This window comes from Lutjanus erythropterus, chromosome 22 (assembly GCF_056507025.1).
Source record: "Lutjanus erythropterus isolate fLutEry1 chromosome 22, fLutEry1.hap2, whole genome shotgun sequence".
NCBI lineage: Eukaryota > Metazoa > Chordata > Actinopteri > Lutjaniformes > Lutjanidae > Lutjanus > Lutjanus erythropterus.
Genome location: NC_139338.1, coordinates 1450972 through 1477822, shown reverse-complemented (window position 1 = coordinate 1477822; position 26851 = coordinate 1450972). Strand labels below are relative to the sequence as shown.

At 40.2% G+C, this 26851-nt stretch overlaps 1 protein-coding gene across 1 annotated transcript in view; it reads right to left on the bottom strand.

Moving 5' to 3' along the window:
- Positions 1-333: 333 nt before the first annotated feature.
- The window catches only part of lemd3 (LEM domain containing 3), a 36513-nt gene continuing 9995 nt past the window's right edge, over positions 334-26851 (bottom strand). The window contains exons 4-13 of the mRNA XM_084710566.1: positions 21958-22031; positions 18781-18860; positions 18475-18620; positions 16645-16746; positions 11271-11373; positions 10717-10895; positions 5325-5406; positions 5138-5243; positions 4972-5050; positions 334-2700 (exon numbers count right to left, since the gene is read on the bottom strand). Coding sequence (XP_084566692.1) covers positions 2522-2700; positions 4972-5050; positions 5138-5243; positions 5325-5406; positions 10717-10895; positions 11271-11373; positions 16645-16746; positions 18475-18620; positions 18781-18860; positions 21958-22031 — 1130 coding nt within the window. The 3' untranslated portion in view covers positions 334-2521. The remainder of the gene's footprint in view (positions 2701-4971; positions 5051-5137; positions 5244-5324; positions 5407-10716; positions 10896-11270; positions 11374-16644; positions 16747-18474; positions 18621-18780; positions 18861-21957; positions 22032-26851) is intronic.

The window sequence follows — 26851 nt, the reverse complement described above, 5'->3', positions numbered from 1 at the left end:
CAGGAAGAAACTAACAGTGTAGAAACAGGGGGAGAGTTTAAGTAGAATACTACAAAAATTTGAGAGAATCATTAAACAGTAAACTTTAGTCAGATGAAAAAACTAGACAGGGACTGTGATGGACAGGTTAAACTGATGTATTTAAGGTCTTAAAAGAAAGGTTTTTAGGACATTAAAACCCATTACTTAGAATCATGGGAAATAATTTCATTTAAAGAAAACTGGAAATCCAAATAGATTAATAAAAGCTAAAAAAAAAAAAAAAAAAAATCTCAGAAGGCTGTTTCTAAAATGTCTCTACACTGTGCAAACAGAAAAGCACAACAGACACAATTTAAAAACTCCTAATAAACCTTTAATTTTAGCTGTTTGTACAATTGACAAATTACATTAAAACATCTGTATCTTTTTAAATGTCTGTAGTATTATACACCTCCCCCCTCTGGCTAGCAGGTTAGGGATACTGGTAACTCCAAACATACAACGCAATGGAAATAAAGCGGCATATAATAGTACATATTACAGTTATATCAATGTACAGTGTTTACATAAAATACATCAGAGGAAAAGAATGCATCCATTAGGATGCATTTAAAGGTGGAGCACAAGCCCGGAGAAGTGCTGTCACATCAAACCAACATTTACATGCAGCCTCAGTACAGTCAGTGTGGGCTGAGATGCTGTACGAGCACAACTCTGCTGGAGACATACAAAAATAGACTGCTGTGATGCACTATCAACTGGCTTCTTTCTCAAAGTGTTCACTTTATTATATTGTTTTACACATCCTGACAATTGTTTGGAAGCAGATGTAAGATCAATGAATTGATGTCTTGGTGAAAAAAAAGTTATGATATATATAACAGGTCTAGTGACATTAATAGAACACCATGGCTGATTTAAAAAAAAAAATAAATAGAGAAGCATTTGGTTTAATATCAAAGGAAACCGCTACAAAACACCAAATTTAAGATGTCAAACTACCAAAACTACATCTATGGCAGGTCTTACTTACTCTTTAAACTGTTTCATGTCTTAAATCCAGGACATTCTTAGTAATGCAGTGCCAGTCTTAAAAATGAACTTATTTAAGGCACAGTTGGGTTGTCTGCTGCAGCAGGTTTGGAACATTTGAAACGTGCATCATTTGTACAATTTCACACTGCAAATACTGAATCCAACTTTCAATTCACTGCATTAAAAATTAAATTATGTCTAGCAACTCCTGGATTTTTAGCGTTTTCTGAATTCTGAGGAGCTGTAAAAATGACTCCTTACGTATTTGGAACTGAGTATTACAAACTGTTAATATCCCCACAGTACACCTTATGATAAAAAGAGTCATAGCATTAGTACAAGAGGCTGATATGATCACAGAGCAGTACTGACAGAGTCAGGACACATCTGTCTGACCACAGATTGTAAACATGAAGCATCCATAAGTCTGTGTGCTGCTCTGGTCTGTTGGTCATGTCTACACAGAGATGACAACACACACCACTTGTTCAAAAAAGGTTTGGAAACAATTCAATGAGGGTTGCGCACCAACAGTGAAAATGACCCAACTTGAAAGAGGTAAATAATAAAAATAAGCAATAATAATAGCTCGGGACTATACTGGGTTATATTTGGAGAGGAAAGCTTCAGGTGACTCTTAAAGGTACACTCTCTCATTTTGTTAAATTGCTCACAAGTGGAGAGTTTGGGAGCATTGCTGGATACTATAACAAAATCCAGAACAAAGGGAAAGAAAAGGCCATACATGAAATACATGGAGCAAACAACAAACACAGTGGCTGAGTCAACATCCTGCCGGCCTGATCAGCCGTACAAGAGGCAGACACTCAGAGGCTGCAGCAGCACATGTCTCAGGAGCATCTGCCTCTGCTTACAGATGTACTCTCTGCTGTGCATGTCAGTGAGCAGCAAGAAAAACGTGAGCTTATGGTTTGCTTTGAATACAGAGGATGTAATAAAGCTTGTGCCACCATTCACATGTATTTACAGCACACCCTCTACAAGTCTGGTCATGCCTTCCTCACTCGACTAAATGATAAGAAGAATAACTAGTACACTGAACATCTTCAGGAAATTAACACCCACACTGTGTTGTATTGAAAGCTTACATAGAGGCATACTCTGATACATGCAGCCATTTCCATACAGTGCCAAAAAGAACTCCATCATGGCATCAGACTGTGGAAGAAAAGGAGGGAGGGTTAGAGTCTCTGCACACATCTTAAATATTCCAGAAGAACTTTGCTTCCTTGTTAAAACCATGACATTTCTAATACAAAGATTATAGAAAACAAACACTGCACCTCCAAACAGCTTCTATCGTGAAAAATCCTGTGTTGAAAAAAGAAAAAAAAAACAAAAACAAAAAAAAATGAAAAGAGCTCTCCCATGATGCAGACTCACGTCTTCCCCATTCTAAAGCAGTGAAGGCGCTGCAGCAGACTGGTGCCGTCATGCTGGGAGGGCACAGAGAAGAATGCTAAATCTACTGCTAACGCTGTTCTCATGAGAAGCCTGAACAGTTAGCTGAGCTGCGGTGCTGCAGGCGGGGTGTAGTATTCATGGTGCTTGTGGTGTTCAGGTGGAGGCTGGAGGCCTTCAGGGGTGTGCTGCATCCCTGGGCCTGTGGGAAGCGCTGGTGGTATCGGTCCAAACGCAGATACTTCACCGTCACCAGCTTACCTGTCAAAGCAAAAGCAGAAGCGTGTCACTGACCAATCACTGCAGTGCTCTTCAATACAAGAAGCTAATATCACATTAATTTACAATTTCCCAAGAGGGGTCATTCACCAACACTCAACATCCAGCATCTCAACCAGTGAATCAATATTTGTCACCTGATGTTAACGTCCCCTGATTCCTTTCTCATACAAGTGTGTGCTGAGTGAAAATGGCAACTGATTCTTTGCACTGTGTGTCACTATTGCATGTCTGCTCTTAATAATACTGTGAAATAATACTGTTTTTTTTATCACGAGCTGTGCCTGAGTTCAGCAGTTTGTTAAATAACACTAGGAGCTGTGTGTGTCTTTCTACAAGTGAGAAGTTGAAACACTATCCAAACAGACTGATATGTCCATGAGTCTGAAGAATTTACCACGAAACATCTCACACCAAAACAGTGCTCACAGATGTCAGACCTTTAGAAACTCACATATGAACACTAAACAGCAGTCCCCAGTGGCAGTGGTCTACAGTCTGAGAACCACTGCCCTAAATGACGACTGTTTGTGCTTTGATATCAATACAAACCAAGCCTCAATATTAAACTGTGGAAGCCGAGAAAGGGTGAGAGATACGGAGGAGAGCATGACTCCAATCTGCCTGCCCAGCAGGTGGGACACTTGCAGGACACACACTTTGTGGTTATTCGCCCTGTGGCTAATCTGATGTTTTCACATCACAGCCAAAAAAGGCATTAAAACATGAGCTAAAAAATGAGACTCATGTAGGCTAATATTAATCAGCAGATGTTTATATAAAAACAAAATGAAATCAACCCATCAAAGAGTGTAAAGAGATATACAGACAAGCAAGAAAGAGACAAAACAGCTGCACACCATGCAACCGCATCAACACACCTATTCCTTTACTCTGGACAATGACCTGCTCTATTCACCAGGGGAGTCATTTTAATATTAAATCCAAAAATCAAAATGAACTTTAAATTTCCATAATCAAAATCAAAGGCAAAAACTGTGACTGTCAAAGTATTTTTTTTCTCTCCATCTATGCCCACCTGTGGTGTCCAGCACAATAAAACACTTCAAAGACAACAGAACATAGCTTACTGGCCAATATATCATCAATGATCTGCAAAAAAGAGCAACTCTAAAAATGAACAGACGCTAACATGTTTAAGCACCAATCACTAAGCCCCTAAATTTGGTGACCAAATGATCAATCAAAAGAACAAATCCCATTTCGTCTGTTGTTGTTCCAACTTCCAAATGTGATAAAATATTCTATTCCTCCTTTTCCTACAACCCACTTAAGACCCTCTGTTGGTTCCCAGACCTCTGTTTTAAATCACCTGGGGGTCCAAACTCCCACTAGGGGTCAACAAAGGCTTGAAAGGCCTTCTTGATTTTAAGGTGTATAAATTTTTTAAATATCTTGGCATTTCATTTATTTCTGTAAAAGAAAACTAAATGAAATTGTATTTTTTAAAAGTTATATAGTATATTATTATTTGAGATATGGACAAAAAAATCTGAATAAGGATACAGTGAAGTCTGAAAATACACTGCATTAGAGAAAAGTACACCGTTAAAACAACGAAAGCGCTGACAGAATAATGTGGAAAGCACTGAATTTGTCAAAAAAAAGAAGTCTGTTCCTAAAAATATCAGAAAAACCCATCCCTAATGCAACATTGACAGAAAATAATCTGCTCAAAATTCATCAAAAAACATCCCACAATTACTGTCTTCGCTGTTTGGGTTAACTGTACAGTTTATTAGTTGTTCTGTTGTGTTATTGTTTTGTGTCTAACACAATATTACTAAATCACTGGTTGTCGGTTTGCTCAATGATAGAAAAGAGATCCCTTTAAGGAAAAATGTTGGCACACTGCATCTCATCAATGGTCATTGTGTGAATATGGACAGTATAAGTTGGTTTAGCCAGATAAACATTGCAAAACATTTTGTGAATCTTGCTTAAGGATCATGACATAGCAGGCTCTCAAACTATGAAATAAATTAATTCATGCCTAAATTCTGCACTGGACTGTCACACTTTAAATTAACAACAGAACTATTGTGTTCTTGAATAATTATTCTTTTCAGTGAATCACTGTTTCACAGCATAATAAACTACTGCTCCCCATTTTGTGACTGATCAGCCAGGGGAATTATTTCAGCTGGATCATATATCATCTTCTCACCTGTGCCTGTAGCAACACATCCACACAACACAACAGAGTGCTCTATTATTAATTGTGTCATTTACCATCAAACCAGGAGCCATGAAGTGCCTTGAAGGCTTTCCCTGAGTGCTCTGCCGAGAGACACTTGACATAGACACAGCCCTGTGGAGAGAGCAGGGAGTATAGTGAGACATGACTGCCGCTAACAGTGTGGAGGTGTGACAGCACCGCTCACAGGACAAAGCATACCTCTCGTGAGTTCTTGTCAACAGCAATGTGGACAATGCCATCGTTGTCACTGCATTTCTCCAGGATGGCCTCATGGATGGCTAGATCCCAGTTCTCCCCAACCTCCCTGAATACATCAATACCAATACAAGTAAGTTACAAGCAGGCTACATTCAGCGCATCCAAAAAGCAGCAGAGATGTACTCACATGACTGGATCAAACATGTTTCTGATCTTCAGACACGGAGTCAGGCTGTTGGGAGGCGAATTCCTCCGGTCTAGAGGGAAAGCTGAGGGAGAGACAAAATCTCAGTGAACTGATGATGACATCACAAGACATAGCTGCATCAGAACGGTCCAGTCAACATAAGTTTACTGGACTGAGAGATGGTTTTCTTGGATCTGAATGACCTTGAACTTCACTTTGCTTTGTTTTAGTTCACACTGCATGATGACATGCTGACCAGGGCCTGTTAAATATGAGCTGTATGGACCTCAGCTGGCTGCGTGCTTCCTCCAACAGGCTCTGCAAACAAATGTGCCCACTGGAGAATGACATGGGGAATCCTGCAACAAGGGATTCCTGTGGCATTCCCATGACATGGAAGTCAATTTCACGGTTTATCACGGGACTGAGACAGGACAGGAAAAAAGTCAGCGGGAGCAGGTGAGATTGGGAATCATAATAAAAATAGGTCTGTTTCTCTATATAAACACAGTTCTTATAATTAAAGCTCTATTCTCTTTATTTTGAACATATTTTGAATATATATATTTTTAGTCTTTTTCATTCTGTCTTGGCTGCAACAAGCTATTGAAAACACTGCCCAGGACTGGGACTGGGATGGGATTTTCTTTTACACTGCCATGGAATTGGGATGGGATTTTTGTGGTAGAGTGATGGGACAGGAGTGAAAACCCACTCCAGTGTTGCCCCGTAGCATCCACAACCCTGCACAAAGCTCAATTATGCAAATGCCACACTCTGCACAAAGAGCCTTGAAACATCAAGGCTGTGCTAACTGTGTGCAGATCTTTGTTGATAATTCATAAGCAATCTATTTATAAAGAGTAGAAGAATAAAAAAGCAAGTGGAAAACAACAGATGTATTTTACAGTGTCAACATGCAGCCACTATACAGGAGTTCTAAATGGGGTAAAGTGGGTATGTACTCAAAAAAAAAGTATACACACACAGGGGAGTTCACTCTTGGGTCCCCTTGTCATTTACGGGGAGGAAACGTGGAGAGGCAGTGATGCTATGCTTTTGCATTACCAATGATACTTTGCTTTTCAGTTTCATGAATGAATCGGAAACAAATCAATGCAGCACTAGCATATCAATACATCTCATTAGGATGTGCATATGTTTTATTTTTGGCATCAATAAAGTCTAACTTTCCTCCGTTTTCTCTCTCCTCCTGCCTCTGCCTGCACCGCTCTCACTGGACACCTGCTGCTGCGCTCACACAAAACAAGCGCTCCCTCCTCCCTCTCCTGTGTCTCCTCTTCACTTCCTCAAAACAGACCGCACTGAAAACAGTGTCAGAACTGACACTGTACCGCATCGCACCACCAAAGTTCAGAACGCGCAAGTGTAGAATAAGTTTTGAGGTTTTATAAGAAAGATGAGAAACACTGCTGCAAATCATTTATACAAAACATGCCTGGCAACAGATGTCATGTCACTGTGAGAGCAGGTAACACGGAACATCACTGTTCCTCCGCACTAATCAAAACCACAGCACTCTTCATATGAAACAGAGCAGAAGATCTGCAAAAGCAGAAGATTTACTGCAAATTACTAATATTTTAAACACTTTTAAAGTTTGGCTACAGGATCTCATTTACACAAGATTCATAATAAGATGTTAACACCACTGTAATGTCTCCTTCTCTCCGTCTCTCCTGTTACTATATTTAGTAAAACTATTAGGATTTCATTTTGCAACTAATAGCACTCTACAAATGTAGCAGTAATTGAATCAAAATTTAAAGATTCACACATTACATTGTCTTGTATTGCATCATATTGTATGATTTTATGACAAAGCTAAATCATATCAACCCAAATCATTGCCCATTTAAAAAATTCTCAGATATATTATATTGTTGAACATATATTGAGATACATATAGAATAAGTCTCAGTACGTGAGATACACACCACTACATGATACCTAACCAATCAACAGAATGTCCACAAGGGACATTGACCCTTAACATACAGTGTCTTGTGGCACAACCCTCAAACTAACCAGGCTTGGTAAAGCCCATAACATCTGTTTTTGCGAGGACAAAAGTCTTGTCGTGTCTTTAAATTATTCAAGCAATCACAGATTAGAGCTTCACCTGTGACAAATGTATAATGTAATACATTCCCAGGTGTGTATAAAAAGAACCACAGCACACCAGACCTTCATGTGAAGTGCAACCTGACCTCTGACAACATGCCAAAGATTTCAACCACAGACCAAAGTGCTGATCATCAAGAGCCTGAAGACCAAGTCTGCTGCTGAGGTGGCAGACATCTTTAATGTATCTAAATGTCAAGTGGAGAGGATTTGAAGAAACTGGTGACGTTCATGACAAGCCCAGGTCAGGCTGACCCCGTAAGACAACTGTTCGAGAGGACCGTTTGTTGCTTCGACAGTCCAGGGCCAGCCCTTTTTCAACTGCAGCGGAGCTAAATGAGAACTGGTCACCAGAAACCCCTGTATCTACAGTTTGTCGAATTCTCTCACGCAGTGGTCTCCATTGCTGAATTAGTGCTCAGAAACCAGCATTAAAGAGAAGACAACAAAAAAATCATGTTACATTTGCCAAGGCCCACAGCTTGCAGAAAGAATGGACAGTGGAAAAGTAGCAGAAGCAGGGGTCGCGTTAACCGAATATTTTCCGTCGTTGACCGGTTTTTTAAAACGGTGACGGAAAAATCTGAAGGTCATCTGTCATTTTGACAGGTTGCAATTCACATCCCTGATCACTTGGTGGCGAGTGAGCATATTAATTAGCTATTAGGTACGTTCGAGATGAGCTGCGCCTCGCAGAGTAGACGAGATCAGGCGGCCGCAGCAGAGGTGGAGACAAAAAGCTGCAGTCAAGTCGGACAGTTTTCAGCAGACTTACGAGAGAGTAGAGGAAGAGACACGAACATCCTGTTAGATCACCTGTAGGTTACCTGTAATCTGCAGATCATGACCATAGCTGAAGAAATAAAGTGCGTTCTTGATCTTTGATTGAAGTCAAAATAGAAGAGATCCTCCTTTTGACACATGTAACATCTGTTCTTTTATCTGCCTTGTAAAACACTAAACTGTTCTTTTGATAAATCATATATATAACCTTTATTATTATCAGACACAAAATATCTGCTTGCTGACAGATTAAAACTTCATTGCACAACAGAAGACTGTTATGTCCAGCATTAAATATTACAATTACACAGAAAATTAGTATTTTATACAACACGTGGTGTTTCTTGTCAAAATTATGAGCCAATCAGAGCCTGTCAACTTGTCAATCAGGTGACAGCCAGGCGTTTGCAGTCGGTGGAGAGCAGCTGCGGCATCTGGAACTACAAACTGCGGCCGCCTCAATCTCGTGAGGTTATTGTTGCCCACATGTGCAAGTCGGGATCAAGTCGGGACACAAATCTAACTGGCATGCACTATGCGGCGATCACCGCTGATTAATTCTGCGCAGGCCTGGATCATCTCGAATGCACTTAGTGTCACGACAGCTGAGTGTCAGCAGCTGAAGTTTCTTCAAAAAGCCCAATAACGATGATGGTGTTGATAAAAGAGGTACGGTGTGGATTCTCTGTTCAGCTTGTTCAGACTGAATATTAATTAAAAATGAATCAAAATTAAATGCTATTGAATATGTTATTATTATCATTTTAAAAATTAAAGTGACAGGTAAAAATAGATTATGACGGGATTTTTATGACCCTGTCAGTCAAAATGACAGACAATGAAAAAGTCTAGCGCAACCTCTGAGCAGAAGGTTGATTTTTCTGATGAATCATCCATTGAACTGCATCCCAATCGTCGCAAATACTGCAGAAGACCTGTTGGAACCTGCATGGACCCAAGATTCACCCAGAAAACAGTCAAGTTTGGTGGAGGAAAAATCATGGTTTGGGGTTACATCCAGTATGGGGGTGTGTGAGAGATCTGCAGAGTGGATGGCAACATCAACAGCCTTAAGTATCAAGAAATTCCTGCTGCCCATTACATTCCAAACCACAAGAGAGGACAAATTCTGCAGCAGGATGGTGTTCCTTCTCATACTTCGGCCTCCACATTAAAGTTCATGAAAACGAAGAAGGTCAAGGTGATCCAGGATTGGCCAGCCCAGTCACCAGACATGAACATTATTGAGCATGTCTGGGGTAAGATGGACGAGGAGGCTTGGAAGATGAAACCAAAGAATCTTGATGAACTCTGGGAGTCCTGCACGACAGCTTTCTTTGCCATTCCAGATGACTTCATCAATAAGTTATTTGAGTCATACACAATATTAATTCTTTTTTCCAAGGCACCATGACTTTATGTTCTGATGTTATTGTAGCATGTTTGTGTATACAAAATAAAGTATACGTATAATTTCAACATTATTTTTGTATGCAACAAGACTTTTGTCCAAGCAAAATCTGACCTTTCTGTCCTAATTAAATGATAAAACTCAATGAATGATACAAAACTTTATTTTGGTATGATAAGCATAATCTAGAGGGCTTTGCCTTTCATGTAAGCCATTTCTGATTCCAACTGGTCAACTACAAGTCAAGTTATTTTTTGTTGTTCCTACAACTAGGACTTTTGTCAGGGACTGTACAATGAAATTAGAACCTTTCCAATTTAATTTAACATATGAGGGAAAATTGCTAATCTGTCGTTATATTTATTTGGTTAAATGTTGTTATATTATGAATCACAGACCTGGCCTGCACAATGTCCATGCATTATTCTATGAAGAGTTCCAAAACTACAAACCATGACTTAACGATCATAATCACATTTTTAGCTAGAGGCTTTATGTTCACTATGGGCACTGTTCTTATTTAATTATTTATTCGTTTTATTCTTTTTATTATTATACTTTCTCTTATTCTTAATTATGGGGCAATTGTGATGTTCTTTTATTCTTTGTACCATTCTTATTATAATCAAGAAAATGGGGATAAAAGGAAAGAAAAAAATAAATAAAATAAAATAAAATACAATATAAAAAAAAATAAAAAAAAATTGAAAATTAAAAATTATGGTGATTGAGGTGAGGTGATGGTGAATTAATGGTGAATTAATGGTGAACTTGGTAACCTCTTCTTCCCATCCAATCCCCCAGCCCGGACCAACTCCAATTGGAAAACAGGGACTGGAGAGGACTGCTAGTCCTGAGCTGTCCCTACAGGAACCAGTCTATCTGATCTGATCTGATCTGATCTTACTATGGGCACTGTTCTAAGATAGCAGAAATAATGGGAGTCTCTTCAGTGTTCACGACACAAATCAGCACCTTCAGTGTCTGCATGAGGTGAAAATTTGCTTCACTATCTGTGTAAACAAACACTAGAAAATTTTTAGTATGCGTTACCTTTTCCCTGCCAAACTTTAGAGGGCATCAAGGAGGTCTTGTCACAACTGAGAGAAGGCTGGATCCACCTCCAGACCAGGAAGTCCGCTCCACCAATCCTCTGAGTCTCTGTACGAATCCTGGACTCGTTGGCAGAGAGGAAGTTCACAGCTCGCTCCCAAATCTTTTTCATCTTCTTCCTGTAAAACGTCAGAACACATCAGACATGTTTCTCAACCGATCAACAGATAAAAAGTTTCTGTTCTGTTTTTCTGTTTGATAGTGCCTCTAAATGTACCTTTAAAGAACATGGTGCACTGTAGTGACTAACATTCTGCAGCAAACAGACCAACTAGTTGGACTACAAACCATGTCCAGAGCCTCTTTTAGACATTTATCAACATGTTGGTAATTTTACATGGCAGTTTTGTGTTTGAATGAGCTTCTGAATCGATTCTTCAGAAAAATCACTACAGAAATTTGACACAGAAACATTTCTGCAACATGAAGGCAGCCATATCAACAAAAAAACTATAGCAACCAAGCTGAAGCAGCGTGTGTGTGTTTGTACTGACCGGTCCTGAGGCTGAACCAGGGAGTCTCTGACATGTGGGATGGGCAGGTACGGCTGCAGGTCCTGGTTTTCTTGGCAAGCCTCACTGTGGCTCCTCAAAACATCTAAACAACAACAAGGATGAGGATAAAATACTGCAATGTAAGTCCATGACTTCAACCGACACAAATAACATAAAAAGGACATCATGTTCGTCACATGATATGCAGCATATAGGCTTTCAGAACAGGATTTACATGTACATTGTACATGTACAACTGTATCAGGCCAATCAGAATCACTTGTGTGATACAGCTTTGCAATGTGTGTATGTGTGGCAAACAGAGCTTGTGAGGTGAAGGTTTGTGACCTTGTTCGTGTTTGTGAATCGAAGCCACACTGCTATTCTGCTTGGTAGTTGTAGTCTACCTACTGTGCAATTAAAAATCATGTTCCTGGCAATCCATACACCCAACAATTCTGAGAGAACTGTCCCTCAGTTCCTATACTATTGCCCCTATGTTGTTTCCTCACCAAGTCCATAGACATAATTGTGAATACACCACATCGGAGCAATGTGTCAACACAGCTGCCATATTGATGCAGGGAAGCCATTCTTCCTTATGCATGTAAGACTAGAGAGGCAGGAGATTTGTTGTCTCATGTTGATACCTTACAGATGCTGCCACCTGTCAGTGGACATCATTCTGTCCAGCCCAAGGCACTATCTGATTGGTTACACATCACAAGTAACAGCCCCAACACTGAAGGCGGCTGAGCCACAGGAGGGCAAAAGGAAACACAGACTGGAGCTGCTCCAGTGAGGCACACAGGTGGAACAGTGTTTCCAAAGGAAGGCAGCAGATATTGCTGAAGGAACAATAAATATCACAATCTTATGATCTATTTCTAGGACACTGAGCACACCCACTGTCATAGTTAAACAGCTGAAAATGCCTAAAGGCCTACATGATCTCACTCAATGGCACCAGAGTCCCTGAATAACCCACTTTGTTGTAGTGACATGAGGTCTGTTCAGACAGATGCGCCTGCAGTGTAGGCAGGGCTTTTTGTACTGCCTCCACCTCTCAAGACGGGTGTGTTGATTGCAAACTCTGACAAGCATTGCTCTCTGTGGATTTCTGTCATTTGTAACTGCAACTGCAGCACTGTGTCAACATGGTGACGGTGTGGCGCTGTATCCGCACCTTCTGGGAAAGGTGCTACTAAAACTACCAACAAGGATGTGTCTCTTTCGAGATGTTGTTGAGTAACAAGTTCCCTGCATTTTTTTTTGTTAAATTACAAATCTATTCCAAATGTGTAAAATAGAGAAAAGGCTTTTATATATTTATGTTCAACTACACTGCAAGAAGACCCCTATGAAGTGTAAATGAAAACAGCAACTGAAAACAAAAGTGATGATCTTAAATTTGATTGATTTTAAAAATTTCTGCTGTATAACTAAATAAATAAACTAAATTAACACTTCAGTTCTAATGTTGCCACGATAATTGTCATTTTCTTCAGTCATATTTGTGACAATTCCTAAAATATATTGCTGGTAGGGCTGTTCTGATAAAGATACCTGTATTGGAATTGCCTCCATCACAGCCTAAAATGCTGAGTCAGAATCAGCAAGTGCCAGATGTGGTAAATAACAAAGTACAAAGTTTTTAAGTATCTGTATCTGATACTCACTTCACGTAAGTATCTATTTTCCTGACAACTTTTTATTTTTACCTCCTACATTTGAACACATACTGTATATCTGTACTTTCTACTCTTTAGTAGGGATGTTAATAAATAGTTATTAATCACTGTCAAGAATTTAACCGATTAAAAAAATATCAACCAATAATATTTGTTTTATATTATATTTCTCCAGAGCGCACTGGTTTTCATTTGGTTTGATCTGCCTTTTTAGTCCAGAAATGGCAGTAATTGCGACCTAGGTGATGTTATTTTTGGTAGAGTCATTTGTTGACTAAGGACAGGTGGACAAGAGCAGCCATTTCAAGTACTGTTAATATTTCATATAATGTGTTGCTAGAATTGTTTATATAAATCTTAAACTGAGAAAATAGGTGCTATTGTATCTTATTAACTATTAACAATTCATCAATTATTGCTTGTTAACATATGAGTTCAGGAAAATGCATGAAATTTGTAACCCTACTCCTTATATTTTAAAAAACAGGCTGTTACTTTAGTTTTAATGCAGCTGAGGGAAATTTTGATTATTTTGATTTTTTGTGCCTCAACATCAAAACCAATTTCAACCTAAATAGATGGGACAGTAAGACACTGATGACAATTCCTTGGTGTATCCATATCACACACAACAAACGTAACAAGAAAAAAAAACAACATAAAAGGTGGAAAAAGACAGGACAGACAGAAAGGAAGACTCAAACAAGGAGAGAATTTGAGGTTCAGTTAGCTTTGCATAGAAACAGCATCCCACATTTTCAGCCACTGGAGTTTATACAGTTATATCTGGCCATTACATGTCATTTTTTATATAATGGTCACAGGTCTGAATATTTACCAACTTATTTAGGGGGGAACATACATTAAAAATCAAGCTAGACAGAGCAGATCGAGCAGGCTTGCAATCAGACACGGAAACACCAGAGAGGACAATTTTCAAAATAAAAGCCTGTGCTGACTTGTGATCATCAAAAGAGCATGGGGCATGAATAGGCCTGTGTGGTATACCAGTTCGTACAGAAAACCGGTCTTTATTTTCGTAATGACATGAATTTTTCATATACCACCATACCGGTGAATAACCCAAACAACGTCCAGAACGTGCGTGGTGGGAAAGTGTTTCAGCTGGGACCCATTTCACTGCTGCACACCAACACTACAGGCGTGTTTGCTTGAGCGTGTGCACTAGGGATGTTCCTGGCAACTAATTTCCCTGTCGATTAAACGCAAAATTTAATTTAGACTAGCTGACTAGTCTAACACTAAGAAAACACTCAGAAACCAGTTAAAATTTAGCAGAATTTATTAATCTATCATGTTGAACACTGTCCGAAAAAAAATACTGTGTGTATTAAGAGCCATTTGAAGCCGTTAGTTACAGTCTACAATCACCAAATTGTACTTTAAATGCCATTGAAATGTGCGCTACTTTGCGCTGTGCAATACAAGCTTTACACATTAATGTACAAAACATGACAACAACTCACTAAACGCTTCACCATTTCAGACCAGAGGGTTGCAGTGTCTGCAGGTAAAGGACACAGAGCTAACGTTAGCTGCCAGCCTGACACACAGTGTGGCTAACGTTAGCAGTGCTAGCAGCAGCAGCAGCAGCATCAGCAACAGCAGCAGCTCCGCTTGCAAGTTTATGTCTGTGTATGTGCTTAATGTGGGCACGTTTATCCAGTCGAGTGAATATATATCAGCTTATTCTGTCACAGTCTACATTCATCTGTCCGACTTTGCTGATGTAAACATCCAGGGTTGCCAGGGTGATCAGAGCATGTGCTGGGCGAGAGGAGCTGCCGTCTTAAAGTGCCGCAGCCCCGACTAGTGGCGTTCGGCTGCATTCAATTTTAGAGGCAACAGATAACTGTCATCATGCAAGAATTAAATATTGATAAAAATTTTAAATGACTACTATTTCTGGTGCTGACTAACATGAGATTTAAAGCCTATCAACTGCAGTAATTATTTTCTCATTAGAAGAAAATGTGGGTAAGAACACTCACTCATGAAAAAAAATACTGTCAAATACCGTGAAACCGATATGATTTTTAAAAAAAACATGATATGAAAATTTTGTCATACCGCCCAGCCCTAGGCATGAAGCTATGTGGAGAATGTACAAAAAATGTGGCGCAGATGCAACATGCTCAGTGGAATCAACAGGTTATGGCTTGTTTTAGTTAAAACTATGTCCATTTAGTTGAACACTCTCTATATACACTCACCAGCCACTTCATTAGGTGTACCTGTTCAACTGCTTGTTAAGGCAAATATCTGGTCAACTAATCACATGGCAGCAACTCAATGCATTTTGGCATGTGGACATGGTCAAGTTGGCCTGCTGAAGTTCAAACTGAGCATCAGAATGGGGAAGAAAGGTGATTTAAGTGACTTTTGAACGTGACATGGTTGTTGGTGCCAGACAGGCTGGTCTGAGTATTTCACAAACTGCTGATCTACTGGGATTTTCACACACAACCATCTCTAAGGTTTACAGAGAATGGTCCAAAAATGAGAAAATATCCAGTGAGTGACAGTTCTCTGGGTGGAAAGGCCAGAGGTCAGAGGAGAATGACCAGCCTGTTTCGAGATGATAGAGAGGCAACAGTAACTCAAATAACCACTCGTTACAACAAAGGTATGTAGAAGACCATGTCTGAACACACAACACGGCGAACCTTAAAGCAGAGGGGCTGAGTGTTGTTGCTGACCATGTCCATCCCTTTATGACCACAGTGTACTGGTTTCTTGAACATGACAATGAGTTCACTGTACTCCACCTCCGCCTCCACAGGCACCAGATCTCAATCCAATACAGCACCTTTAGGACATGGTGGAACAGAAGATCCACATCATGGATGTGAAGTCGACAAATCTGCAGCAATCATGATGCTATCATGTCAATATGGACCAAAACCTCTGAGGAATATTTCCAGCACCTTGTTGAATCTATGCCACAAAGAATTAATGCAGTTATGAAGGCACAAGGGGTCCAACCCGGTATTAGCAAGGTGTACCTAATGAAGTGGCCAGTGAGTGTATATATAATATTCAGCAGTGCACTCTATTCCATCAAATGTTTACTCAAATTTACTTGCATCCTATTAAATAGGAAGTAAGTAAAATTACAACCTTTGCACACACAGTGCATTCTCTAATCACATGCAGTCCACACTGCTACACTGTCTGAGCCACAGCACTCATGCCTCCATGCCTTCAGGTGATTGTCACTGTTTTCCTCGGTCAATGTGTTTTATATTCTTCATGTTATTTCAGTTAACAATGTAGACAGTAGCCTACAGTTAAGCACACAGTTGTTAACAAATTTTGCTAGTTTTTGCCAGCCAGCTATGTGGGATGTAGCTTAAATGAGCAGGCTAACTAAACAGTTTAAATTCAGTTCGACTCATCTTATAGAATATTAATATTGTTCAACTCGGCGAAATTGTTTTTTCCATTGGAAAGGTTTACAATGATGTCTGCTCTGGTATGGTAACAGCTTTGTTTCTGTCTGCATATGACATGGAAAATTCAGCCTGAGAAAATATTGCCCATTTTCCCCTCTTATTCCCATGAAAAGTTTCCCCCTTGAATGTTCCCAGGGTTTGGTAACCATATTGGTACTGGACACACACAAATTAAAATAAAAATAAAAGTGTTAGCCATTTCCTTACCAATAATCCGCTCCACCATATCATACATCTTCCTGGTCTCCTCCTCTTCTCTCCTCCAACGGTACTTCATGTAGAAGACCACACTCCACACACAGCCAGCCACTGCACACAGAAACACACATAGGATTAAAGGGTTTAAATATTAACTACTGAAACACAGCTGAAAAAATTAACACTACTGCTTCTAATATTACTGCTGCCCCTTCCCCTGTTGACTATGTGTAGGATTTCAACATTTTTGCCTTTGGTGACTCCTAGTGGCAATATTAAAAAATAGATATTCTCTCCATTTCTTGAAATGATCATTTACCACTAATGCGTCTACTGTTGCTATTGACCGTTAACTACTGCCTGACTCAGGTCAAGAAATTAACTTTTTCAAATGTGACCCTCTAGCAGCTACTCTAGGGTGAGGGGGGGTGAGGGCTCTGACTGTTGTTTGTGCTTAGGCACCAAACAGATTTGCATTGCTATCGTTTCATTACATTCATTACAATGCATTTCCCCTCTCTGTGACAGGCAAGTCTCCCCCCTCGCTCCTCTCTCACAGCACACACCGATGCACCGGTACAGACACACCCACCCACACTCAGAGAGTGGAGGAGAGAGAGTTTCAGACAGTTACGGTAAAAAACAACAACAAACAAACAAAAACTGTAAATGGACAACTAGTGGTACCCCAGCTGTTCGCCCCGCCAAGCAAAAATATCGGCATTTTTTAAACGAACCGGCAGGAAGCACAGGTAGCTCTGCGGCCAGTGTTAGCCAAAATGAGAGCATCTCTCCCAGCCCCGACCACAGCGCTTGCCGATCTCCTGCCCCTGTTAACGTTGCCACAACTAGACCCAAACACACCTGTTCAGCCCTCCCACTGAAGCACGCAGTAAAAACCTACAGACGGGTCACCACCGTCAGTCTGGCTTTGATCCAACATGGCTGTCAGACTGTAGATACTCCATATGGCTGTACAAGAGCGAACTTGGTGAGTGAATTGATTAATGAAGATGGATGGTTGGTTGGATGGATGGATGGATGGATGGATGGATGGATGGATGGATGGATGGATGGATGGTTGGATGGATGGCATGGCGCTAGGATTTTAATTTTGGTTAGAAATTAGAAATTAAATTAGAAATTAAATTAGATTTAACCTCCCTAGGGAGGTGTTCCGGGCACGTCCAGCTGGAAGGAGGCTATGGGGCAGACCAAGGACTAGGTTGAGGCATTATATCTCTGCCCTGGCCTGGGGATCCCCAAGTCAGAGCTGGCTAATGTAGCCGGGGAATGGGATGTCTGGGGTCCCCTACTGGAACTGTTACCCCCGCGACCCAATTTTGGATAAGTGGTTGAAGATGGATGTATGGATGGATGGATGGATGGATGGATGGATGGATGGATGGATGGATGGATGGATGGATGGATGTCAATGAAGAAGTGCACAAAGTATTCCACAAAGAAGCAAAATCTATTTGGAGATAAAGATCAGTCAAAACAGCAACCTCAAATTACAAAATGCAAGTGCACAGAACATTGATTAATGTCAATAACAATGACAAACCTTATGGTCTTTTCCGGGTTGGAACTTGTGGGAAGCTACAATGATTTATCAAAATTGTGGAAAGTTCCGGTGATTGAAAAAAACTTGCAGGGTCAGGCAGAATTCATATGGATTGGTTGAATTGCATGAATTGTTGGAATCCCAACATCGTAACTTTCTGGAGGGACCCGTCAGTTACAGCCAAGCTGTGCTCTAATCAAGCACAACTATCTGGGATCTACACTCCATATGTTTCAGGCCTGCTGCTGTTTCTGTAGTGTGGTTTATCTCACCAACTGCGATGAGGAAGACTCTGCTGATGACAGTGAAGAAGGCTCTGCGAAAGCGGCATGTGAAGGGCATCTTGGGATGTGTGGACTCCAATCGAGTGATTTCAGACACATCAGTCACTGGATCATCAGCTACCTGCCCAGTCATCCTGCAAACAAACAAACAAACAAACAAACAAACAAACAAACAAACACACACACACCCCCACCCACCCACACACACACACACACACACACACACACACAGAGTGAGGACAGATGTCACATGCAGCGACTGTGAATAGCATGAATACATGTACAGTGTATTACCTTATCCCAACATCCTTGCCCGTCCGGATGATCCACTCCAGAGAAGTATGAATGAAGTTGTCAAACTCCTGATTCTGAGCCTGAACAAAAGACACATGGTACTGATGAGAGGACAGCACATATCAGGATTTATTGTGGCACTTTACATCGAACTTCCATTTGTTCCCACTGCTTGGGGTCCTCCTAATGTTCCTCCTTGAACAAGAGTTATGTTTAAAGCATTTTTTTTAATTTATATATTGTGTATGGAAATGATAGATTCATTGGAACATAGGGTGTGACCTGTTCTCTTTATTCATATACTCAATTGGTTTCTACTTTTTAAAAAGATTGGAAACAAAACATTAATAGTGAGAGGAGCAAACAACCTTTGATGTATAGCATAACAAACTTTGACAAAGAATACAAGATGGTTAAAAGGGAAGAAGATTAATAGAATTATTCATGAATTCAATGTAACTTGTTGACCTTTAAGAGTTATTTCATACGGTACTTAAAATAATAATGGAGGACACATTTCCTCAACAGGGAGCAAGTGTTCAAATTAACATCTAAAAGAACAGTAGACAAATTTACAAGATTTTTTCAGTTAGTCGGATGAGTGTCATTTGTTTCATGGGATCTGAGACAAGTGTACATCTCTTCTGGTACTGTCGTGTTGTTTCTGCCTTTTGGAGGGAGGTTCAAAAGATGTGTTATGCAATAAAGCTGTGCTTCCAACCTGAACTTTTGCCTGTGATATTCAGTGATTTTTCAGATAAAATGGGATATATTATTAATCTGTTTATTTTGTTAGAGAAAGGATTTATTTTGGAAGCAGCTGCTGGTGAATACTATTCATTTCAGAAAATTTATTTAACAACACTTGACTCTGGAAAGATATATTGCAAAAAGAAATGACAACCTTAAAGAAACAGGGAAAGATGGGGAAGGTTTATTAAAGCTGAAGGCTGGGAAGAAACTACAAGAACTTCAAGAGGAGAACTAACCCTTCACTAAGCTGCCTCAAAACAGCAACTGTGCAAACATAACTTAGCAATCATAACTAAGGCTGTCAAGCTTAACATTTCTCTCCATGTTGAAGGCGAGCAGGAGAGCACACGTGTGGTGCAAACTCTGTCTTCATCTGCTCTAACATAAGCTGCAAATGTTAACATGTCTGACTAACACTAGCGTACCAGCTACAGTAACTTTACCTCCAGACAAACTTGTTCAATATCACTGCATCTGCATTTGTTCTGTGAGAGTTTTAGGTGGATGTGAGCTGGTGCAGAATCAAAGTGGGTCAGTGACAGTACATCTCTTTCTGGCTCACTGTCTCAGGTCTCAGCCTATCGTTTCATTACATTCATTACAATGCATTTCTCCTCTCCTCTGTGACGGCTGGGTCTCCCCCCTCGCTCCTCTCTCACAGGATACACCCATACACCGGTACAGACACACCCACCCACACTCAGAGAGCAGAGGAGAGAGAGTTTCCGACTGTTACGGTAAAAAACAACAACAAACAAAAATTGTAAACTGTTCGCCCCACCAAGCAAAAATATATATAAACGAACCATACGTCGCGAGGTGGGAAGCACAGGTAGTGCTGCAGCCAGTGTTAGCCAAAATGAGAGCATCTCTCCCAGCCCCGACCACAGCACTTGCCAATCTCCTGCCCCTGTTAATGTCGCCACGACTAGACCCAAACACACCTGTTCAGCCCTCCCACTGAAGCACACAGTAAAAAGCTGCAGACGGGTCACCACTGTCAGTCTGGCTTTGATCCGGCATGGCTGTCAGACTATAGATACTCCATATGGCTGTACAAGACCGAACTTGGTGAGTGAATTGATTAATGAAGATGGATGGATGGATGGATGGATGGATGGATGGATGGATGGATGGATGGATGGATGGATGGATGGATGGATGGCAGGCACGGCGCAAGGATTTTAATTTTGGGTGGGCCACGGTAACTTCAGGTGGGCCTTTTATTTACAAAAGTTAACACTGTTTCCAACTGGTAATCTCACTTTAACAAAAATCACTGGTATCATACTGTGGATGGCGACTAGCAGTTCCAGTTCATAATGACACTTTTAAAATCTTTTTAACAGTTTCAGTCTGCAGTTTATATTTATTTCAAATGGCACAGGATATCTCCTTATCTATGTTTTCACTATGGATCAAGAATATCAGTACATCAGTTCATTCAGAAAACTGTCATTATATTCCTTTTTAATGCATTTTCATTTGATCTGGCTGGATTACTCTTTAAATTAACTATTAACTATCTGTGCTGTGAAGGTAATCTGAAGACAGTCAAGTCAGGCAGTAATATTCAGCACTACCTCCTGTATTGTCTGCATTTTATAGACATTCTAGTTTTGATGAAAAATGCATCTGCAGGTATAAAATAAGACAATGATAAGCTTTCCTCAGTACACCGGTCATCATTTCTGCTGAGCAACTGCCATAGAGTGACGTGCATGCGCAAGTGTAACATATCTGGTGCGACGAATTATGGCCCATTGTGATTGGTCTAGACCTCACATGTGATAATAGCCGAATAAATGTTGTCTTTTTGTCAAATGGAAACTTTTTGTCTTAAGGGTGTATTAAAATGCTGATTTTAATAATTAAAGTTAAGAAAATATATGTTCTCCCAGTCATTTAAGGTGGGCCAGTTGTAGAAGTGGGTGGGCCCAGACCCATTAGGCCCACCCATAACGCTGTGCCTGATGGATGGATGGATGTATAGATGCATGAATAAATAAATGAATGAATAAATGAATAAAAACAGTATTCCACTGCTAAAATAAAAAAAATGTGAACACAAATCAGTGTTAACTGTTTATTCAGGTCCAAATGCTCTGTAAACATGGTAACGGACGACGGACCACAATCATTCCAGCCCGGGCGCCCCCCCTCCCAAAGCAAAAAAGCTAGGGGAAACACTGAATGAGAATCTGTTTGTGGTCAATTCCCTAAGGATTTTAAGACCTTGTGTTTCAACAGTTACTCTCAATTTCAATGTGATATTGGTCTCCGTTATCATTATAAACTGCATATTTGCAGTGCAAGAATGGAAAATCATTTCAAAATCATTTAAAAACAAAGATACAGTAATGATGCTGACAATCCCTGTTTCCAGGTTTGAGACAGACAAATGATGTTTATGTGTAGACATACCCGTAAATACTCAGAGGCCTCGTCCATGGACAGACTCCTGTTTGGATACTGCTGGTCCCCACAGTCATGCTGGCCTGCAAACACAGCATCAATCCATCACTCATGGAAAAGAGCACACTGTCAACACATCTTCACATCCTGTTTATCTCCTGATCTGTACTCATGTTTACATGACAGGCACAAAGAGACGGGGCGGTATGATCTAGTTTTCATCAGTTTTAAATCATACCCTAAACAAGTAAAGATCAGATACTCTTCTCCTCAACCACTTATCTACATTACAGCTGCTCTACTGATGCTGAAGTCATACAACTACAAGTTTTAAAATCCTAATTTGAAATCTGGCTGCATCACACACATAAGGAGAAACTCAGATTTTTTCTTCTCTCTCATCCACACACTCACTGTAAGATTTGAAAATAACAGCTCCTGAGGATGTTATTAAAAGGGACAGTTCACCCTAAAACGAAATAGTCAGTCATTAGCTACTTACCCTCATGCTTTTGTTAGTCTACCAAATATGAGTTTCATGAGTTTCACATGAAAAACTGTTTCAGAATCTCCCAAACAATGGAGGTGAATAGTGACCATTCAAACATAAAAAAACCCCAACAGAATTAAAAACATAAAATGCCTCCATACTGCTCATCTGATGTAAGTCTCCTTCAGCCCCAACAGGCCAAGTTGACTAAAAAAATATTTTTTACTCCATGTTTTTGGTCTGAATCTTCACTGAAGATGAGACATGTCAAACTCAAGACCTGCGGTCCACATCTGGCCACAGTCCACATCCAATACAATTATATACAAGATAATTTTATGTATCTATTATTAATGGCCCGCTGGTAAATAGCACTCCCACCACTCATACTACAAATCCCACAATGCACTGCAATAGCTGCCACACTAGTCAAGACCGGTGCACCAAGCCCTCCTCCCGCTGCTTTAATGACACACTGGTCAGTGGTCAGCGGATTAATGCATCGGTCAGGTGCAATGGCTGAGTCGAGAAAAAGTGCTCAACAGGTTTTTCGAGCTGCATAAGGACATCTATCAGTTCATGAAAAGTAAAGGAGGAGCCACAGGGCTCCGGGATGAAAAGTGGCTGTGTGAGTTGGCCTATCTGTGCAACATAATGAAGCATCTCAACACATTAAACCTTCAGTTTCAGGGATGGGACTGTGTGATCACGGACATGTATGACGAAGCTTTTCAGGTCAAGAGATGCAGAAAGAGAACTTAAGTCACTTTCCATGTTGCCAAAAAATCACAAACCAGGTCTCCACTACTGTTTTTCCAGCTGCATATTTTGCTGATAAACTGAGCATACTTCACACTGAGTTCACATCGCGCTTTGCTGACTTTGAAGCACAGAAATTTTATTTTGAACTGCTCAGAAATCCATTTGCAGTTGACGTGGAGAAAGCACCTGTAACCATCCAGATGGAGCTGATAGAAGTCCAATATAACGGCACACACAAGGCAAAGTATGACTCTATGGGGCCCGCACAGTTCCCCCGCTTCATCCCTGATATGATGCCCCAACTCCACCTACAGGCTGCTCGAATGTTCTGCATGTTTGGTAGTACATACCTGTGTGAGCAACTTTTCTCTGTGATGAAGATGAACAAAATCACACAAAGAATTGTTTCACTGATACAAAACTCCACTCCATTCAGGCTCAGAGCCTAACTGGTTTGAACAAAATGAATTAAGAGAGAAAACTAAATAGCTTTTAAGTTTTTTGTTTGTTTTTGCACTTTTTCCTGAAATCACATCACCATTTTTTTATTTGAAAGATTTGCACATTTTCACCAACTTGTTCACATTTGAAATATTCTTATTTTGCTTTATGGTACTGTTGAAGAAAAAAAATATTTTAAATTTTATTTATTGAGGAAAAAGTTGTTCCAGTCAGGCTGTTCAAATTCATGTCTGAATAAAACAGTTAGTTTAGTCAGTTTTAGTTCAATAAATGTTAATCCTCTTTGGCCCGTGACTTAGACTGTGTTTTAAATTTTGGCCCCTTCTGTGATTGCGTTTGACACCCCTGCTGAAGATCCTTAGCTTGGAGCCATTTTCACTAGCACACTGTCTGCTCTGTGTGTCTGTTGGGACAGAGTGCAAACGGCATGTCAGGACTTTAGGAAACCTGGACCAGATGAGCAGTATGGCAGCATTTTATGTTTTTTACATTTGAAAACTTGTCACCATTCACCTCTACTGTTTGGGAGATTCTGCAACACTGTTTTCCTGTGAAACTCCAGCAGTGTTTTGTGGACTAACAAAATAATGCCATGTGGGTAAGCAGATAATGAGTGAATTTTCATTTTGGGGCGAACTATCCCTTTAACTTGATTGCGCCACAGGGAGCACAATCTCACATCATCTCATGGGGAATATGATTTCACAATCTCATGGGTTAGCAGATGTAAACCAAACTAGGGCTGCAGCTATTGATTCTTTTAGTAATTGAGTAATCAATCGATTATTCTGGTGATTAATCGAGTAACTGGATAAGAAATATTGTGCATTCTGCAATTTTTTCCATTACTTTTGCTTTATTTGAGAGCAATGGTGATGGTAAAGGATATGAACACCTTTTCCATTACAACAGATGAGTGATTTGTGTTTCAGCAGACTCTCTGTGGCTCAGTGAACACAGTGTGTTATTTATAGCAACTTGCCACATCAAAAACATCGGCACCACAGCATGATTTTCTATTTTTGGAGTTGCGTGTCTAGAAGGGAACTCTTGATTTCCAAAACTCTTGCGAGATTTGTGTCTGTTGTCTTTCATGGGTCTAGGATTCCCTTCTAGAAACAACTCTCTTTGTCTCTCTGTCAAATTAATGACAGCGGACTGTCTGTCAACAGCATGATGTTACACTGCAGTGTTTCCCACACAGAGACTTGTGAGGGAGGACACCCAGGCATAGTTTATGACCAATTTTGGCATTTTTTTAATCAGTCCGAGAGGACAACAGCATTCACGATTGATTAGTAATCAATCTGCCCTCCTCTCCTCCCTCACCTGTTCAGTCTGCTGTGAGACAGTCTGACAGTTTCTGACAGAGAAACACAGACTCTCCTGTTTAATGTATAGACCTCTTTATACAGTTGTTTAATCTTAAGTGCACCTGGTTGGTACTGATGTCATCCAGTACCACACTGGTTTAGACTGTTTTACTCCATCATTAACAACAGTCTTCTCCACATGCAGCTTCTCTGCTGCTGTGAAAACTGAATCACCTCACATGAAGGATGTGTGAGCAGATAAAAACACAGGCCTGCTAGGTGAGTCAGGGGGTGTCTAGCGGTATAAAAAAAAAAATACTAAATGCTTATGTTTGGTGACTTTTTTGAGTACTCCAGTGCTGGTCACAAGTTAACGGAATACAACAACTGAGCAAAAGAGTAGTCGTAAATATTAATAAATAATAAATGTTTGCATTCTGTAATGTAAGCATGAGCTGCTCTGATCCAAATCATAAGAAAACAGGAAAATAGTTTATGCACGCATTTCATGTTGCAGGCATGATATGTATTTATCACTGCTGCAAGAAAAAAGACTGCGACCTGCTCAGTACCAACCAGGTCCTGGAGCAGATTTCTCCTCCAATTGTCAGGCAGGATCAATCAGAGGTGAATCAGCCCAAAAGCCCTGTAGTCTAAACCAAGCATAAACTACATTAGCTGCCCCACTGGCTGGAAAGGGAGGTTTATCTGAATGCCTGAATGTATATGAAAACTGTGAGCAAAAGTAGGAGCAGCATAACAAAAATGCAACATGTTGTGTAGTAGGGGTGGTGAAAAAACTGATTATTAATCAATCGCGATTATGTTATGGACAACTATGAATCGATTATTAAATTTTCAAAAATAGATTATTTTTTGTATTATTTTATTTTGCAAAAATGTTATCCCGTGGTCAACGGAAGTTGAACGTCACGCGAGCACGCCCAGTTCCAATTCGCAAGTGCGTGCAGCGGCCAGAGCGAGTGAGCCATACAAGCAGGTGTGTCAAATGGACGAGAAACAACCAGCAACGAGCAACCAACTAGGGCTGCAACGGATCACAGTTGATCCGTGTCCCGTACGGATCGCCCTCTACGGTTTGGCATGCATGTGATCCGCGGACTACATGTGAGCATCATAGTTTTACTGTCACTATTACTTTTGTGTAAGTTATAATACCCGAAATCTCAATGCAGAGTTGCAGTAAACAGACAGGACAGATGCTGCTGTGTGCAGCGCATCTCTGTGAAGAGCGACTGATTTAAAAGCCGTCACATCACCTTGAGTGAAATCCAGACCAACTTTTTTCACTGATGTAACTGTGCTATCACCAAAGAAACACATCATAAAACTGTGATGTTTATTGAAACTTTGGTGATATCAGCTGTCTTAACTTCTACACAGCTCCTCTCTGCTCACTGGTGCAGCTCTGTCTCGCCCCGTCTGTGACACAGTGTGTCTGCTGATTGATCATGACTTCTAACCAATCAGATGTGCTGTGCTGTAGGCGGGACATTGAGCCAGACTACAGAGCATAGTTGTCTATTATACTGTACAGTGTATAATGATCTAATGTATGTATAGTATATACATAGTACAGCACTGTATAAGTTTGAAGTTTTTAATATTATTACCATTATCATTACTATTATCATTATTATTACATTACATAACTATGGTGATAATTACAGACAGACAAAGATCAAAGACAAGTGCATTTTTAAAATAATTTAACCCTAATCCCACCACTTTTTTCTTTTTTGCACTACACAGGAAGTGCTTTGAGTTGGTACTCAATAAAAGAGTTAAGTAATTCAGCAACTGACTGTTTTTTTAATGGTGCAATAACTTTGTGGTGTATTTTGGGTTACTGTTG